We start from the raw sequence: 19,657 nt of genomic DNA on the forward strand, positions 1-19,657 counted from the left end.
AACTTATTATCCCGAAATTAAGAACATAGGGTGTGAAAAGAATACGTTATCAATCTAAATTGATTGTGTGTTCCTCTTTACTGCCCCTTTAAGTGTGTCAAATGCATCCTAAGGCGCTTCTGACTGCATCTCTGCTCTAAAATGTATTAATGCATGCCAAGTGTGTTATGCTGCTGTGGCATGCAGATGGAGAACAAAGGCAATTTCTAATGTTTGCAAGGACGCAGTTCCTAAATTAGCCGCTCTCTTCAGGAAATGAGCAGTCATGCAGTCCTCACCTCGTAGTCAGAGATGAAGTCGAGAAGCCGCAATGCCAGCCGCCGATTTGACTTGGTCAGCTGCTTCAGGCTGCAAAATGGAAGAGGGGGATGTGCAGTGGAAAACGTGAGGAGAATCAACGAAGAAACGTCAGCCTTGTAACTTTCACAGACATGCTAGTAAAATTGGCAGGACAGAAACTCTCGAAACTCCCCTTATCTAGCAATTTTTCCTGTTTTTTACAGCTTCAAGTTGAGGCTTTACCGTAGTTTTGTTTTTTCTAAGTGAGCACAAATCGCCATCACTCTTCTTCTCTTACAATAAAACATTAAGAGTGGGCAATCAATGCCATTCCATTTATGATTTCTTGAAGTACAAAAACTAGGGTGTGTGTTACAATAAAGGGCGCGTTAGAATCGGGTAAATACGACGCTTTTTGCTAATTCAAAGTCGCGAAATCAATGAGGTACGCTTTCCCACGCTCAATACAAAAAATGACGACATGGCATTTCTGGGACGGAATATCAATGCATGTAATGTTGCCCTGTATAAGCTATGCCTGGCTGTAAAATGCAGCTGCGACGTACTTGTCTTTGGTGCACAGCTTGTGCTTGAGAATCTTGGCACAGACGTCTTTGTTGAGTGCATTGTCGAAGAGCGGAATGCCATAGCAACAGTCGAGTAGCGTCCAATCCTCAAGACGCTCGTCATCATCGTCGTCGTCGGGCGGCTCGTCTATATCGATGGGTTCCCGGGCTCGTATCCGCATGAGTGTGACGTAGCCACACGAACAGCCAAGTTGAAGCTCCTCTGAGAGCCGCTGCAAGGCTGGGTGATTGACAAGCTTGTTCCCTGCATCATGCAGAAACACGAAATTCGGACAAGCCGTAAGCAACTTTTAATCAATTTCAGTGAAGAACTGCGGCCTGCAGTTAGTAAATATTCACATTTTTGTGCAACAAAGATGCTGACTCCTTAAAAAGAAAGACAACACTGTGAAATTATTCTAACAATTTGTGTTGCATCGTTCCAGCTGGACATTGTAATGGGGTCCAAAGCTCACATTCCTAACAACATTCAGCTGCTTGAAAGATACCAAGACAGAGCTCATTATCCAAAAAAAGATGCGCTTCTCAGTCAGTAGACGTTTCTATGTTTACATGCACGGGTCCCAAAGGAGTTCCAATTAAGCCCTCTGAAAGAGCCTGCTGAACTTGGTGGGTGACAATGACTACAAGAGTTACGATAGCCTATAAGTATATAGAATCCTCCAGCTGGCACCAGTTTTGCTGCACAGCTAGAATGTTTGACAAATAATAGACGTTACGGCTAAGTGGAACAAGAAAGTTACGTACATGAGTTCAACACGTGGGGCACGTTTTGTGGAACACATCAAGAACACGTAGTGATGATAAACTATGGCACAAAATACTGGTTTTTCTTTGGCTAACTTGGCTGTCAAAAATGCATGACCGGCAGTTTTCTGGTGCCACTGCTGATACAGTGCGAACGAAAGGGGCCCACAGGATTGGTTGCTCTTAAGAAGCTAAGGAAGAAGTAGTTTAGCAATAAGGTAAAGTGGCTAGAACTCATTGAAATCACCAACACCACAAAATTGGGCATTTCATTTGTGATGGAACAAGGCCAGTAGTTTCAGCTAGTTGGTCGGTCATAATGAGAAACTGACCTGTCCTGAGGATTGGGGCAGACACACAGTTGTCACACAACGACTTCATTCAGAGCTCCTCTTGTAGAAGAGTAGAACGGCAACAGACAAACCAAAAGACAAACTTCATCCGAACGAAGTTGCTTCCAAAATGAAAATACTACCTTGGTTATGCATAAGATATTCGTTATAAGTATACATGGCGATATCGGTGAAAAATTCACAACTTTAGGTTTACTTTGTTATATACGAAAACTCGTTATATATCTATGTTTGTTATATCAAGATGCAACTGCACACAAAATGAATTAATTTTGTTTTTTAAGTGTGGAAATTGCGAGCAAAGCTTGAATTTGTGATAAGCTTTCCATATTCCATACTCTTAATAAAGAAGGGGGGGGGGTAATGGACGTGGAAGAAAACGAGACATGCCGCTGCTAAGAGCTAGAGGTTGCGAGTTCAGCTCCCACCAATGGCAAGTTGTCTTTCCTTTTACTTTTTTTTTCTTTATTTAGAATTCAGAAAGGTTATAACAAATACGAACATCATTTAATATCATTTCTACATAGTGAAGAAAAAAAATTGTGGCATAATATATCAACGATCACCATCAAAAATCAGCAATAGCTTTCTTGTTCAACCTGCTCCATATCCCTGTGCCCCATGTGAATCACAAAACCTTACGGGCACATCAGCAGACACACGAAGCGGAAATCTCACTTCCAACCACAATGCTGAATGGTACCACGGCACAGTACTACATCTTGTAATCACAGCACCTCAAGCTGAAACTCCATAGCAACCCCCACTATTTCTAGTATCCGGGCTGGAACTTCGCTGCAATGGCTATACATTGACCGGCTGTACTTAATGCAGTTACTGTTGCAAATGGGGCACTATCCCTTCGGCATATTTAAGGCTGAATAAACCCTTGTGTCACCTTGACACATTTATTCCGGGGGACCGGCCAAGAATGGGCACACACCAATATCGCACATGCAGAGCTGAACATACCCGTGACCCGAGCCGTCTGCTATGACAGATAGCAGCTAGTTGTCTGTTCAACATGAACCATGAACAACACGAACAGCAACATGAACCGGTGGCCCACACTGTCTGCTCGGCAATACAGCAGCCAAGCGCGTACTGTTAGCGTCAAATGAAACGTGAACAGCGGAGAGCGCGGCCCAAGCATAAACGAAGGTATAGTGCGCGCCGTCCAGTCGTCACCATTGACAGGAACGCATTTGCCGATTTGGCCACACCGCGCGATCCCCCAATATGGAAATATTTTCGCCTGTGATCTGGTTCTTACATTCGAAAGGTGGAAAACAAAAATAAAAGACAACAGAAGCTAAAGCTTGCAGTTTACGGCGAGTATTGTTGCACAGTTCGCCGACGCGAACATCTGTGCACGTACAGCAGTTTGCACCGTCCTCATTATGGACTCGCTCTTGTGGCCACATCATTCTTTCAATTGGCAAATTTGCGCAGCGCGGTAACACTGGCAGGCCACGACGGTGGCCAGCATTGGTGTGCTGAGCGCGTTTGGCTGTTTGACTCCCAAACGAGCGCCGTGTGGCCAAATCGGATGTGCGCGTCTGTCATTGGTGATGACTGGACGGCACGCACTATACCTACACTTATGCTTGGGCTACATGCTCCGCTGTTCACGTATCATTTCACACTGATAGTACCTCGTGACCCAAGCTAGTAGACAACTTGGGTCGCTGGGTACGTGCGACTGCTTGTTGCACAAGATTGTCCCCGACCATCCGAAGTGGCCGGAGTAGCTAAAGAAAACTATCACTTTCAAACTGCCTTAGTGCATGTGCCTGACCTACAATCCTCAACGATTAGCATCATACGTCACCTTTGTCCTCATGACACAGAGAGCTAGCTGCTGCTAGAAGTGACGAGAATGTGTGCAGGTCATCTGCTACCGATGGTACCACTGTTACCTCGCTAAGTCGCATCATTTAAAAAAATGGAGGGGTCCAAACATTTCGAAACGGCGCAGTGGGTTATGAGGAACACCACATTGGAGCTTTTCGGTTTAATTTAGGCCATGTCGAGTTCTTTAACGTGCAGCTAAATCTGAGCACATGGGCACTTTTATACTTCGCCCCTATCGAAACACGGCTGCCATGGCCGGGAGTTGAACCCATGACCCTGTGCTCGGCAGCATAACACCATAGCCACTGATCCATCGCAGCAGGTTTGCATCATTTAAATTCCAATACTGTGGTGGATCAGTTACTTCCCCTCAGCATTGCCTTAACTTCATTGTCTGTTGAGTTTGTATTCTCGTTACTAAAACTGTTATAGTACTGAGATTCTTCTGGTACAAGAGCCATTTTATTGTGATAACAGCTACACGGGCACTCAAGGTGCGTTCGTGTCACCGCTGCCACCGTTGTGCTCTCACGATGTCGACGGTGCAAGTGCAACCCGCACCTGGCGGGTTGGAAGATGTCCAAAGGCGCGCGCCGCATCTGGCTGCAAAAAGCGACGAAACCAAGTGGGTGCACTGTCGCGCTCCGCTCGATTGGCTTTGCAGCGGAGCCAGAGCAGAAAGATGCCTTCCCACAGCTGGCGCGAGCGTTGTATGCCAGAACACAAGTCCAGCTAAAGCTATTCAATCCTTTCACAGGGACAAATGGCAACAGTTTCCTGTCAGTCTCATCTTGTGCACAGCTGAGGTGCAATGCCCCCAACGCTTCTGACAGCGGTTCCTCGTCACGCTGGCTTTGTGAGACACCTGGTATCCGCGACAGCACTTTTCCTCGTCGACGTGTCGCCTCCGCATATTGTTAGATGAGCTCAAGCGCAACGGTATACATACTTTGCTCATCCTTTCAACGCTTTCCCTTTGAGCCAGACTGACTTTTTTTTTTTCTGGACCTCTGAGAATCGCAAGCCATGCATGTCACCCACCTGTACTGCTTTCTTGGTCGTCAAATGGGAATGGAATGTTCACTTGCCCATTAGGCACACCCTGGGCCTGAAACCAAGAGAGTTCACGAAAAGTCAGGTCATCTGGTTTCGCGGTCAGCATGCTTAATGACGCAAATGGGACGCATGCATTAAGTGACAACTGATGGTTTCTTTCAAAAAAATTTGCAATGCTGAAATAGCAAGAATGGACACGGAAGAATTCTGCCATTTTCGTTCGCCGATCCCCAGAAATCTTTCTTCAACATCGTGCCATCTGTTCTTTTTCTTTAATATATATTTCTGTGTTATATACTTAAGTTATGCTTTCTATAGTTCCTTATTCCAGTGTAATGTGTTTTCATTATTTTACTGTACATAGGTGGCAAGACATGGGAGACAAAAATAAATACCTTCAGTTTTCTTATTTTTTGAGCAGTACCCTTACATTAACCATAGATCGAAATATAGTAAAAGAAAACTAAGAATAAGTGCAGTGTTTATTAGAAACAGTTATAAATGGCCGGTACATTTAGCAGATATACAATAAACAAAAATATGTGTGAATCAATACACCAATACCAAAAGAAAGGCAAATATAAGTATCACAGCATGTGCAGAAACCTTTAAAAAAAGGCAACCAGATTACCCAGACATGTCACCAGAAACTTATCATGATAAACAAAACTAAGGGAGTCATTTAAAAATAAATTCATTAATTTGTTTTTTTTTTTCTTGAGATATCTAACATTTGCACACACATTTATAAGCTTATTAATTCTCTGCCATTGTGTTGCCTTAGTTTTACTAACGACTCCATAAATAATATTTCAGTTAGTATGACAGCTTCAGCTTTTCAAGGATAGCCAATTAGTGACCAGAAGATAAGTGAACAAGAAGGGCACGAGCCAAAAACTTTTGACGGACAGCGCATCACCTTAACTTGCACCTCACAGACAAAGGGACTTTTGAATGAGCATTGCCATATTTATTTTGGATCTTTATCTTGTCATACTTTGTTGTGATGACAGTCCTATGCTTGAATCTGTGTACATTAATTTATCTGCCTATCCTTCCTGTTACGCTGTCGTCATGTGATTGGCGTCAAGCTGTCATCAGGATACTTCCTTGTGCAGGATACCTCCATTGCCACCGGGGATCGATCTCATACCCTTGCGGCGATATGCATTTGAGAGATGAATGACCTAGTGATGTGAAACCATCAGTAAATTGACTATTGATCGTGTAATAAAAGATATCAATACTAGTATTATGACTGATAGCACTATCCATACTATTTTGATATTTTACTGTGACAATATTGACAGTGTAACGGAAACTATTGACAGTAGGACTATTGATAACACTGCGATAATTCCCTACTCAGAGTGCTATTGACAGTTTTACAATTCTTGGCTAATGATTATACCAGATATTTTGTGATTACCAACCATCAGTAACACTTGTTTCACGCAATTTGGAACAGGGAAACACTGCAAAATTTATGTTGCAGTGTTTAAACGTTGTATGTCACACGAGTTTACATTATTGGTAAGGAAATTTCGATAGTGTACTACATAGCACCATCAATATCAATCATACACAAAGTTTTACTATCGATAGTGCTCTTTGGATGGCAGTATCGACAGTTTTCATACTATCGATAGTTCAAGAAGGACTAAACTATCGACAGCTTTGCATCACTGCTGAATGTGCTAACCACTATGTTATCATGCAGCTCTGGCACATGGTGTAGTTTGCGCAGCATTCTGCACACTATGCAGACTCTGAGAGCAGTGATAACCGTGCGCATATTTCGAAGACCACAGCAGACAGCAACGTAGCAGACAAAGTCGATATTGTACACTTTGCAAAAACAAAAATTCTTGAGAACACGGTGGCATCCAGCAGGAGAGCCTGCTGCTTGCAGTTCACAAGTTCAAAGTCATAAAAATCGCTAAAAGTCTGGAGATTTCTTTTTAATGGTTTCCCTTCTCTCTGTCTTCCTTGCAGAGTAACATGCAGGCCAATACTTTAACACTGGCAAGCCTCTCTGCTCTTATATAAACAGACATGGTGTCATTATCTAAAATGTCATTCCGCTTCACGTGTCGTTAGGGTTGGCGTCTGGCACCACGTGTTGAAAGGAATTTCAACCGACCATCCCACCGCTGCCACCAGTTTGCTGCGTACCCCAGGGTAGCGTATCGTACTGCTACCCAATAAGCAACGTCGGTCAAGCTTGGATAGGCAGGTGTCACTACTTCTCGGCAGCAGTACGATACGCTACCCTGGAGTTACGCAACAGTGTCCATACCTGAATGAGCACAGCGGAATGCGTCAGTGCATCGTTGAGGGTGATGAGGGCGCTTGATGTGGGGACTGTCCCTGGGCCGTGACCCCACGTTGTGACCAGCAGCTTGTCATACTCCTGAAAATGTGCGCGGCAGTGTCAAAATCGCTTCGAAGTGCAAAACTTGACGACACCCAAGCAGCTCAGCCTAGCAGAGGGTTCGTCTCAACAAAGTTTGTCTCAAATGTGGTTTGCCGTACTGATATCACAAAAATTAGTTTGAGCCTTGCAAAAGTATGTGCCCTCTACAATGGGGAGCAAAGCCGGAAACTGCAAGAAAAATCTCGAGAAAGTCATCACAGATCCGTGCAACCTTTATTTTAAGAAAAAGACATCAAACACTGCATCAGCTGGAAATTCTTCTTGCAGCATCAGCAGTTAAATCAACCAAAACCTGCACAGTTGTTCCAAACTGTGAGGTTATTTATTGGTGAAAACAGCATTAATTTCTCGCGCCTGTAGTACAACACTGCCTCTTACATTCATGATCGTCAAGGGAGAAAACGTTTGCAGCAGTTGTACACAAACAGCAAACACATTTCTACGCTACACAGGTCTGTTGACTAGGTAATTGCACCAATTTTATTCATTATATGTGCTCATTCTAATCACAGCAACCTAGAAATACCTTCAGTGCAACCACAGTGTACATTATAACCTTGCAGGTCCAGCAAGCTACCCCTATTCCTCTGTCAACAAATTAATATTGATGAGCAAGTCACAGAGGCTATCTGCAGATGCGTATGGGCAGAGACAGACAGGACTAGTACAGTTGACGTCTGTTAATTTGATCCCGTCGGGACCAACCAAAATGATATATTATCCGGCGAGTTGGATTAAACAAGGCGCCAAAAGAGACGACCAAAAGCACCAGTGCTTCACTTGGCATTATTTAGCCCACCCTAACATGTACCCTGTTCTTAAGGTTTCCAGGCAGAAAACTAATGCAGAAATGACATTTGAGCTCCTAAATAAAGTAAAAACATAACGCGCAACCCATTTTTCAACAGGAAGAACATAGCATGCCTCCAATTCTGGCAATCAGAAACAGATGAAATCTTACCTTCACACAAGAGAAATTTATTTACACTTTATGTCCATCGTCGTCCCTCTAAAATAGCAGCTTACCACTGTCTATGAACTACAACATGTCATTCTCCTAGAAGTTCATTGTGCATTTGATATTCTGCATTTGTCAAATGACTCTGCAACAATCACAAACAAGGCTGCAGCCCTCCCCAAGACTAACCACTTCGTCAGTTCACCTTGCAGCGCATGCAATTTTCCAGACAACAAAAACATGTGACACGACTTGTTGTTGTTAGCATATCATGTAAACAAAACTTATCTTTTAAATTATCTTTTGTAATCAAAAAGTGAAAACAGCGAGTTGTCATCATGCGGTGCGCGAAATTGATCCCTCACTATTATGTGATGGCAACAGCAATGACAGTGGCTAGGCTGGCTCAGACAGTAGGCTCTTGCTAACATCACAAATTCGATTTTGGTTTCAAATCGAATTTCACAGTGCAGGCAATTTCCAGACCAGTTTTCTTGGAACCATCGTTCACTATTGGGAACAAAAAAAAAAATGACCCAATGCACTTACGCTTCCTTTTTTTACCAGTTAATATGTTCCCAGGAAATGCAATCTTTCAGCACCAACGTTCAGTACATCGCCAAACTGCGATCGTATGATACATTTTCCAGCCACTAGATGTCAAAAGAACAAGAAAAGCCACGAAGCATGCACGATCGAGAGCATTAAACACCTGCTATGGCAGCTACCCTACAGTACTAGCCCGCCTGTGTTGCGTGGCAATTCCGGCACGCACTCGGTTTCCTTTTCCGGTAACAGCAATCTCCTCACAGGTCGTCATACGTCGCATTCGCAGCTATGCGATAAGGATCCTTACCTATCTATTTCATGGCACATGTGGTGCAGTGCCGTTGGAAGCACGTCACGCACTTTAATATGCGATGTTTCACTCTAGCAGCATTATGTTGTGGCATCACTCATGAGCTTTATTTCATTTGAGTTTCCCTTCACCATACCAAAACACTATACAATAGGAAAACTACAATGCACATCTTGAGCTGTTCTGGCCTCACTAGCTTGACTCATGTCAGCGTCTTGTGCCACAACGATTGACGCTGAGTGGCCGCATCAATACTTTGCACCAAAATACCCCACTCGAAGAAGCTGCTGACTCAGGCCGAATTCAAGGAACGCAAACATAAGGATTGTCAAAGCTACAAAATCGACAAAGTGCATCTTGGGCCGCTCGGGCTTCGCAAGTTCCACGCGCATCAGCGTATCGTGGTGTAACGATTCATGCATTGGTTAGTGTTGCGAAGATGTCAACTACAACTGAGTCTGCCAAATGTTTTAGTGACATCGGATCATATGTTTTCCCAGTTAGGACATATTTTTTCTCACATTTCTTCCTAAAACATATGAACAACATTCTACTGCCAGACAGCACGCAGACGAACAGCATGAACCAGGCAGAGGGTGGCATGGCCAAGTCGGGCACTTCCCCAGCCTTTAGTCGTGTCTCTCAATGCAATTTTGTACTGAATTTGCCTTGAGTAAACCAAAGAAAGAAAGAAAGAAAGAAAAGATGGCAGAAACAGTGTTGGTAGTGACATCTTATGATGTTTTGTCCAACAACACTGCGTCAGACGTGCGGGAAGACAGCGCAATTGATGCCACGGCACCTTGGCACCCCCACTCCTTGCACAAGAGACCGATCATCTCTAAAGCAGGGCGCCCGGGCTGTGTACACAATCAGCCACTCTGGCAGCCATGTGCAGCTACGGCTGCATTAGGAAAGGAAATGCATGCCAACCTGCCCCCCCTACTCCCTCCTCTACCTGCCTCGTGTGCGCTTGTTCGTGTTACCGCAAGCTTGCTCTCCACACCCCCACGCTCATGCAGGAAGACATCGCTCATCAAGCCACCATCCTTATCGGCTCACCCTCGCATGCTTTCGCTTGCGCCCAAAGCAAACAGCGTATGGCGCGATAGGATTTTAACACACTTGGACTTTATACGAAACATGAAGCTTCTCCGCTTCGGCACCCAATTCGAGAGGTTTGTTCGCAAGCAGCCTCTTGCAATTTTACCATTTGACCATCTGCGTCTGCAGAAGTTTCAATTTATTGCCACAATGTTCTTTCGCGGTGGCATTGAAATTTCGTTATATTGAAACCGTGTATAAACACACTTTGTTATACTGAGGTTCAAAATACATGGTGTTCTATGAACAAATGAATACATTGTTGCGCCAAAAAGGAAAATAAAGACTTAGGAGAGAGAGTATGAAACGACAGATCGAGCGCTGGTTTCGTTAGATGTATTCATTAGATTCTAACCAATTCACCCAGCAACAAGTTCTACTTAACTACATTTCTATGGACAAGGAGTTATAAAAAGTTAGATAATTTGTTATATCGAGAATTTCGTTATACTGAAGTTTGTTACATCGAGATTTAAGTGTATTTCAAATGTACATATTTCAAAAGCCATCAGGTGCCACCCACCTCGAAGATACTGGGCAGCACTCGTAACCGTGTTCCTTTGGAAACCAGGAGAGACGGGGGACCATGGCCAGACAGCACGTAGATGAACAACTTGAACCAGGCAGAGTTCACCTGCAGCACATGCACATTTCTAATCACAAGCCCTGAATTCGACGACTGGAAAGCCAGGAGGTCACAATCCAGAGTGACCTTCAGCATCGCATGATCCAGGTCACAATGGCAAACTCTTGTCCTGAATAATTACAGCAATACTCCCATTTCACACAAAGCAGTCAATGCTACGAAGACTAGAGAGAACTTGTCTCATTGCGCAGATCGGATTCACAACCCAAAAACTTGTGCATTACATATGAAAGCAGCAATTAGACATGCATCATGTAATTCAATGTATCAATGTAATTCGTTTTACACTTTTATGTCGTAAAATATTATGTAATTAATACATGGAAGGCATCGCAGATCTGAAACTACTGAACACCAAACAAATGGCTTGGCACATTTTTGTGACCAGCAGCTGTAGCACACTGCTTACACTCGGGGCCACAACATAGTAGAATGTTGCATACTGGAGGCACAAAGGTGTACCGATGGCATGTGATTCGACGTAACCTTACGTCTTCTAGTTGTAGTCTTAATACATAAGTGATTGCTCCATGCAAACTCCTCCAGAGTGAAAACGACTGTGCTGTGAAACGCGTGGGCAAGGGACATCTATCACCACACTACCTGCATAGCTTGCACCACAGTGTTGCCTGCTAAGTATAAAACTGAGTGTAGCTATTCTGACTGGAGGGCCCGCAACTACAACTAACGTCAACCTTGACAGTTTGATCCATTTTCTTCATTCCCACACACCCACACTAATCATTACTGCACTTACTTTTCACAACTAGCCAGCACCCCATGTGCAAGAAGGCTTACTTTTCATGATGAAACAGCTAAAATAAACACGAAAAAAAAAAACTAGGCAGAGCGTTGACTCTCAACTAAAGTTTATTGAACAAGAAAAGTGCGTATATATAAAAACTTTCATTTACACCACCTGGCGGTAAAAACAGAAACACAGAAAAAGAAAAACTAATGACAACAATTTTTCACCAAATGCTAGGCAAAACATGTCTATGTTCATGTCAGTGCATGCCAATAAGACCGGGGTCCACATGAATGCAAAAGATATTCTAATTTCTCTGTTGGTTAGTTCTATGGATGGTTGGCTTCCTCATCCAGCTGTCTTTACTATTGTTACTTTTTCATGTAATGGGGCTAAAACGAAGTCCGGCCATACAAAATATTGGGCAACGCATCCTTTACTACAGTACTTCACACAGCGAGCAGGAAACAACATGAGATTCGCTGATAAAAATCCAGGTATTAATGAAAGTGTATGTCGAGAACAGTGCACAACTCAGTAGTTAATGCCAGTCGAACCAGGTTATAAGAAACAGGCTTATGCGCCAGAGAAGGTTTGATATGTCACGTAATTCGATATGCCCCCCCAAACTCGCCTATACTGAACTTAAAGGGCCCCTCACCAGGCCATACAGCAAACTTCGGTTATACGCTGGAAGTTGTTATGTGTCCTCTACGGAGCATTCTGTCGTAAAAATTTTGAAACTTGGCTCATTAACAGCCGAGATAGAAATATTTCAGTGCCGTGAACCCATGATTTCAGGAGGCGAGCGCCACTGCCGAGAGAGACACTCTCTCCACTTGCATCGTCTAGCTACTGCTAGCAAAATTCCTTCCCTCCGCTTTCCCATACCAGATCTCGAGGGTCGTGTGATGCATACATCACGGACCCTGCCTTCTTTATTATTTCTTTTTCGCCTCTCTTTTTTCCGGCGCGGCACACTTCCAAGCTGTTGCGATTGTCTCGTTTCACACAGCGCATGAGTCTGTGCGCTGTGCACGAGGACACCTGACCAGCGGTCTAGGTCAGTGCTACACGAAGACTGAGGCAGACACAAGCGGATCACAGAGCATGATCGTGCGCTGGAACATGGTAAAAAATGACATAGTTACGGTGTCTGCGCAGACGACTGCACAACATGGGAATAAGCAGACAAAAGGGAAGCACATCTCTTGTGCTGCAGTGTGAAGGAAAACAAAAACAAGCAGTCGATTTGTGTTTTTTATTATTTCCCTAAGCTTTAATTAATCTATTCAAGCAACATATTATGCAAATAACAGATGTTACCTTGAATAATTCTCGAAGTCACGTGTCACCATGAGTAACGTCACAGCATAAACATGTACGTAGGCGCACTAGCACGTGTACATCACCCTCTGGCTTGGGGCGCGGTGGCCAGAAGAAGAAGGGCAAACGGCGTTCAGCTTGAAATTTCAGCTCTTTTCATGGTGCGCAGTGATGTAATACTTTGCAGACATGATCGTTATCGCGTATTGTATGCTCTGCACTTACAGACGAAACTATACACAATAAGCACTAATTTTTGCCTGAGCTTTGAAAGTTTTTCAACGTCACAAAGAATGGCATTCTCAAGGTTTTGTTCATCAGCAGCAGTCATTTTAATTTTTTAATTTTTTAGCTTAATTCCGCTGGCAGTGGATGTCCCAAGTTCAATATACAGCCAATGCCAAGTTTGTTATTAGGGGGCTACATTACATGAGTATCAGTAAGTAAATTTTACGTGTTTTATATAGATAATTGGCTTTATTCGGGTTCATTATATTCAGGTTCAAATGTAGACACAGCAAGGTTCACCTTGCTGTGTCTACATTTGACCAAGACACAGACAAAGGTAAAATTTGCACGCCAAATTTGATCAAGATCAGTTGATAAATAAAAAAAAAAGTTTAATACCCTTATCCCCCCTTTAAAGACATTAAAAAGATGTTCAAACTTACCTCAGGAACGGCAGGTCCCAAGTGAGGAGGTGAACAGCTGGTGACTGGCCTCACTTCGTTGCTCAGCGGTGCCATTGATACCAACAGCCTGAAAGGATGGAGGAGTGAGCAGCTGATGAAAGCACACCTGAGCCTCGGCATGATAAATCTCAATTTTGCAAAAATGTCTAGCAAAGCTATCCAGTGACGCTTTCCTGTAAGCCTACTGGTCTTGCATCATTTCTTTTTCGCATCCTATGGCACTGTAACATGAAGGTACCTTCATTTCCCGAATGCACTTTTTTACTAGAATTTTGCACCGCAGTTTCAATTGAGTGGAGTCCTTGCTTAGTGCACGGACATGTTGGAGCCGTTCGAACAATTAAGAAAAAACGGAGAAGAACACTGATAGCACAAAGTTTATTTGCACACGTTTTTCGGTGATCAAAATTTACTGGCAAACTTGAGGGAAAATGGTCACTAAGTGAAAAGAACGGCTTCCGATTTTGAAGCACTCTTGAACATCTGCCACCGTTTGACCCCACAAAGTGCTGCCCTTGTTTCACAACTTCTCATCTGTTCAAACCCACCACACATATAATGTTTTGCCTTTTTCCAGCGATTACTTTCACTGGTTCTATAACTGTAGTCAAGTTGCAATTGTCAACTTGGCACTAGACTTGCTTGACAAAACATTTGTCAACGTCATTGCTCATTTGATATTGAGAAAGGCAAGGTCTAACAAGATTCATGGTTATATTGCGCTCAGTTTTACAAACACGATATTAAGGAAGGACAGGACGTGGACGGACGAAGCGCAAACTACCAACTGTTTGATACTGTTAAAGAACGCGCTTATATACAAGGAGATATGGTGCGGGGGGGGGGGCTACATATAAAAAGATATGACAAGGTGACGACATGTGATTATAGTAACAGTATCAAACAGTTGGTAGTTTGCGCTTCGTCCGTCCACGTCCTGTCCTTCCTTAATATCGTGTTTGTAAAACTGAGCGCAATATAACCATGAACGTTCACCAACTAGCTCCCTTCATTGCTTTTCTAACAAGATTGCATGCGGGTTGAGAGTACTCTTGTACAGCATTAAATCTATGCAAGCACCAACGACTAGTCGGGAACGTACAGTGACACGGTGATGCCCGTATATAAACACTAGACATACTTGACCCATGAGTTCAGTTTAGGCTGCTGACTGTTCTCACCACTATCACAGTCACTCTGGCGCTCCTTTTCTTTTTGGGCACAAGTTCGCCCAGTAGTGAGTCTGGTTCTTTAATCCGCTCCATGTGGTGCTGATTTGTCCCTCCTCACTGTCACTAGACAGGGGACAATATCCTCCTTCTCCACATTTCCTGACTGTTCATCACAGAGTTTTAGCTGAGTGTTTATGGTCCGCTCGCTCAGACCAGTGCGTCTTCCACACAGCCTCTCAGTGGGAACACTCTTGTGTGTGCGCACAACAAGCTGGAAGTGGAAGACACAGAACGCTGCCTTCGATGCGCTGTTGAAGTGACTGATTGGACCATGGCACAGTGTTATTCTCGGCACCACCAAATTCCACCACACTGTCAAACTCTCCAACTTGTCAGCTTTCATTAGGTTGCAGGGCAGCTCAGCCCACTCTGATTGGCTCAAGATGCGGAGACGGCAGAATGTGACAACAAAGCGAAATTCAACAGTGCCCAAAAGAGCAGTCACGCTGCGTCTACTTGGCTTCTCGTCATACCTGCAGACAGGCTGACTGCATCTTCAAGGGGAGTACGGTAGCGTGATTAAAAGACGAGACAAAAGAAGACACATAGGGACACACATAGCGTTAATCGCGCTACCATACTCCCCTTGAAAATGCATTACCAACAAGCCCACATTGCAAACCTCATGGCAGACTGCGTTGGTTGTGTCAGTGGGAGACATGCTACGTCGCACTTATCGAAAACACAAAATCAACGCAGCTGTCCGCAGTGAGTGGTCGCATGAAATGTGAGCTACACAAAGCCAAATCTGTCCATTGGCGGCCGCACAAAGCGACAGCCCCCCTCCCCCCCCGACTCACGCGTAGTTTTTGTTGAGCAGCCGTGCGCAGGTGTCCTGGTCCAGGTTCTGCAGGCTCTCGCAGCGCACCAGGTCGAGACCCAGGCCGAAACCAGTCGTCGACGACGACTCCTCGGCCGGTTGGGTCTCACTCTCCGGTACGATGGCGGCGTTGTGGCGCAAGAAGCGAACTGTGTCTTGCAGGGTCAGCGCGTGGTCAAAGTACCGTTGAGCCTCTCCTTCCCCTGCCTCTCCTACCTGACCGACAAATGCACAGAGGAGGTTTGAAATGGCAGGGCACTGTGACAGAGCGTTGAACGAACCTTTCCTCAGAGGCCCACGCTATAGCTTACATGCATTCTTTGTTGCGTACCTGCCAACCTATGAGCATCAAAATTTGTAAATACCTCGTGGACATTACTATAGAAAATAAAGAAAGAAGGGGTTAGCACACACCTTTTAAATAAGTTTGCACTGAATGCACACTTTTTGTTGGATATGTATGCATTTGAATTTCTCTTAGACGCAGCATACATACTGCAAAAAACTTGGAATGAAAGACACTGACAGGTCACACATTCTCTTTAGATTGCAGTGGCTGTTTTAACCACTTCACTGTTGATTTTGCCTGCAGAAGGAACGTGTCTGAATTAACTTGCTCCAACCAGGTACCCCTCCATGTAATTTCACCATTAAAAGACCTTCAAGGGTATGGTACGTACGCGTCCCACGAAAGGTGTGTGTTTAAAGTAAAACCTAAAAGAAAAATGCGTGCTAGCTCCTCCTCCACCCTTTCAGTGTTGTGTCCGCAGGATTTTTAACTAATTTTAGGTTTCACGAGCTGGCAGACATTAAAACGTGCAAAACGCATTGTAAAATGAGACAGGAAGTGAAACAATCAGCAAATTAATTTGTTTGTGCTGAGCTGATAGCGCGTAGGTAAGACAGTACAGAATGTGCAGAAATGAAAGCAGGCTCACTTTCTTTAGCTCCACGAGGAAGCTGTCCAGCGACTCGTCCGAGAGTTTACCCACTTCAAACATGGTCACAGCATGACTCTTCAGACCCTGTCGTTCCAGGAAGGATGACAAAGGCAGAAATAAAGAACTGCTGTAATTCCTGCAATGCGTTAACTGATCAATGATGCATCCCCCCTTCTAGACTTCAAGGAGGCTTACCAGGGACAAGTTGCCCATCATCAGGAAGGCGGTCAGGTTGGAGTCGAAAAGGAAGCCTATCCGTTTCACACGGTTTCCCATTGTGGACAAATCTGTTGGTGCTAACAAACAAGCACAAAAAGAAAACGAGGTTCTGCATGTTCTTGAAACTCACTAGCTGCTTCGATGAAAAAGGCATGCCACAGTTAAAAACAGACCTTATTTCTAAGCACACATGCTTTCTTTGAGTTCCGCTCATAAGCAGCAATTAACTTGCTGGCTTCAGACTGAACAAACTTTAGAACTGGACTTCGATAATGCAGGTAAACTTTTTGTTGAGCCATGTACAATACCCAAAAGCAATACCGAAGTAACAACCCAAACTTAAAAGTGGCAACAAAATTCTTACAGAAGGGCACAAACCAAAGGAATACGTCTCTTCAAGCAGTGTTTTAAATTCTGAATAGCCAGTCATCTAGCAGGCAAGGGTATGCATTCTCAATCACTTACAATGCGCATTGACTGGCTAAGCCAGCAATGACATGATGACATGTGACATAAAATGGTTGTGACAGTAGGTGTGTGTGACGGTAAGTGGAAGTGACGAATGAAACAAAACACCTCCTATCGGAGTTGTTTTTATCTCACACAACTGTTAAGCACGCTGAGAGAATACTCATCTCCCCAGTGAAATGTCATTTGGGACATTAAATCACACAAAGCTGAAAGCATCCCTGAAAGTGAATGAAATAGAATGCTGCAAGTGGGTGTGACGAATGAAGAAATGGAACACCTCCCATTAGCGTCATTTTTATCTTACACGACTGTTAAGCACACTAAGAGAATACTCATCTTCCCAGTGAAATGTCATTTGGGACATTACGTCACACAAAGCTGAAAGCATCCCTGAAAGTGACTGAAATAGAATGCTGTAAGTGGGTGTGACAGTAAGCGGGTGTGACGAATGAAGAAACGTAACACCTCCCATCATAGTCGTTTTTATCTCGCGTAAGCGTTGAGAGCCCTGAGAGAACACTCATCTCCCCAGTGAGACATCACTTGAGACGTTACACCACACAAAGCTGAAAGCATCCCTGAAAGTGATTGATAGAATGCTGCCCACAAGAGTTGTGGGCTTTGAGCAGAACACTGCTATGTCGGTATGTGAACCTCCCTTTTTAAACTTTGCTGATTGATGTGACCGTCGAGCTGTTTGGTCACAGTTTCCAGAGTGCCAGCAATAGAAACTTTGCAGCACCTGCTCCAAAGAACACCTCTGGTCGTACTCTTGTATGCACTAGAAATCTACTCACAAGAATCACGCTTATCTTCACTAAGGAAGAAGGCTCATCATAGTATAGCCTTTTATGTGGACCAAGAAGGCTGAATTCTGCAAGATGAGATTATTGCAAGGTCCCCATTCATAGATGGTTGCAAAACTAAGCGGTACTATCAATGCCTGCCTGCCATTTAGTTAGGCAAAGTGATGCCACTATATTGTGCCGCACAAATGTTAACTTGGATGCAACTTTCATTCTTAATGTGTGTTCTAAGGAGAAAAAATATAGATAGGCGCGTTCACTCATAAACCGGTGCCTCTGCACAATAACCACAGATGCCTGGCAGCAAAATTATTCCAAACTGTCATCACATCCATCGTTCTGCCTCCCTTTAGACTGCAATAGCCATTTTTATCCTTTATATATTCGAAAGAAACAATTATTCAACAACTTCAAATAGCCAATTCATGAATCAAATATGTATCGAATAGCAGGGACTGTTTGATTCATATTTGGAATTTCGAACATTCACAAATCCTTGGACAACAGTTCCTAGTATGACCATTGCCAAAGCTGAAGACAGTACAACAAAACTACAATGCTGACAGCAGTAAAGAAAATGCTACGCAAAATGTGGTCTGAAACAACAGAGCAAGTTCCTCCGCAGTACCCGATTCATCCAGGCTGGTAGAATCCAGGGCGGGTGCCGACTCTCCACCGACGAGCCGGCCTTCTTTCTCCACTTCCGTGTGCAACACAGACATGAACTCCTGAACCTCCAGGCTGCTGGACCTGATCAGAATATCGATATGTGCAAAATTAAGCTCACCCGGCACTGGCGAAAGTGCTGCTACAAGCTGAAACATAAATTCAGAATGCATCAGTGTTGCAACTCAAAGAGACAAAGGACAGGCCAAGAGAGGATAAACAGCTAACGTGTTAACGGACGATCCATCACTGATCCATCCAACAGATGATCCATAAAAGTTGATCCATCAAGAAAGATCAACTGCTTTATCAACAAGTTTCCGTAAGTACGAATATTTCTCACTAAGAAGATATTGGAGAGTTTCAGCTTGTCTCTAAACTTCATAGCGTTGACAACTGACCAAGTTAGCAGAGCCATAGATGGCAGTAGCAAGGCTGGTAGCGACGTCTGTGATGCTTTGTCCAACTACAATGTGTTTCAAACATATTTGTGTTGTCCGAGCACCCTTGCTGAAGGAAAAATCATAAAAGGACTGCACGTTAACGGTTATGTTGCAAACAGCACCTTACACCAGCACTCAAGTAGAACGAGATGGGTCAAGGCAGTATTAGCTTCGTGTGCTCACCAGATGTCGCTACCAGCATTGATGCTGCCCTACACTTTTCGGGTAACCCGGCATTCTGCAAACAGTAAAACGTCTACGGACAAGCTGAAACTTCACTGGTGGGCCAGGCGGATGACCACTGTAGCATTTCAGCGCTTGTGCTGGTCTGTTTCTGTGCTTGTGCAGCTGTCTAAATTTGCACTGCCTGCAGAACAGTGCTCTCCCTGTGTTATGAGTATGTCACAGAAGCC

General features: G+C 44.0%; 1 protein-coding gene across 4 annotated transcripts in view; it reads right to left on the reverse strand.

Moving 5' to 3' along the window:
- The window catches only part of LOC142557356 (protein FAM91A1), a 35,867-nt gene that overhangs the window by 990 nt on the left and 15,220 nt on the right, over positions 1 to 19,657 (reverse strand). For 3 of the 4 annotated variants that reach the window (XM_075669128.1, XM_075669132.1, XM_075669131.1), the window contains 10 exons: positions 18,764 to 18,885; positions 16,835 to 16,935; positions 16,637 to 16,723; positions 15,679 to 15,914; positions 13,626 to 13,713; positions 10,758 to 10,868; positions 7,176 to 7,289; positions 4,862 to 4,928; positions 846 to 1,110; positions 279 to 348 (listed from right to left, as the gene is read on the reverse strand). In XM_075669128.1, the coding sequence (XP_075525243.1) occupies positions 279 to 348; positions 846 to 1,110; positions 4,862 to 4,928; positions 7,176 to 7,289; positions 10,758 to 10,868; positions 13,626 to 13,713; positions 15,679 to 15,914; positions 16,637 to 16,723; positions 16,835 to 16,935; positions 18,764 to 18,885 (1,261 nt within the window). The remainder of the gene's footprint in view (positions 1 to 278; positions 349 to 845; positions 1,111 to 4,861; positions 4,929 to 7,175; positions 7,290 to 10,757; positions 10,869 to 13,625; positions 13,714 to 15,678; positions 15,915 to 16,636; positions 16,724 to 16,834; positions 16,936 to 18,763; positions 18,886 to 19,657) is intronic. The other variant, XM_075669130.1, reaches the window with a different exon arrangement.

The sequence above is a fragment of the Dermacentor variabilis genome, chromosome 9, assembly GCF_050947875.1.
Source record: "Dermacentor variabilis isolate Ectoservices chromosome 9, ASM5094787v1, whole genome shotgun sequence".
NCBI classification, from domain to species: Eukaryota; Metazoa; Arthropoda; class Arachnida; order Ixodida; family Ixodidae; genus Dermacentor; species Dermacentor variabilis.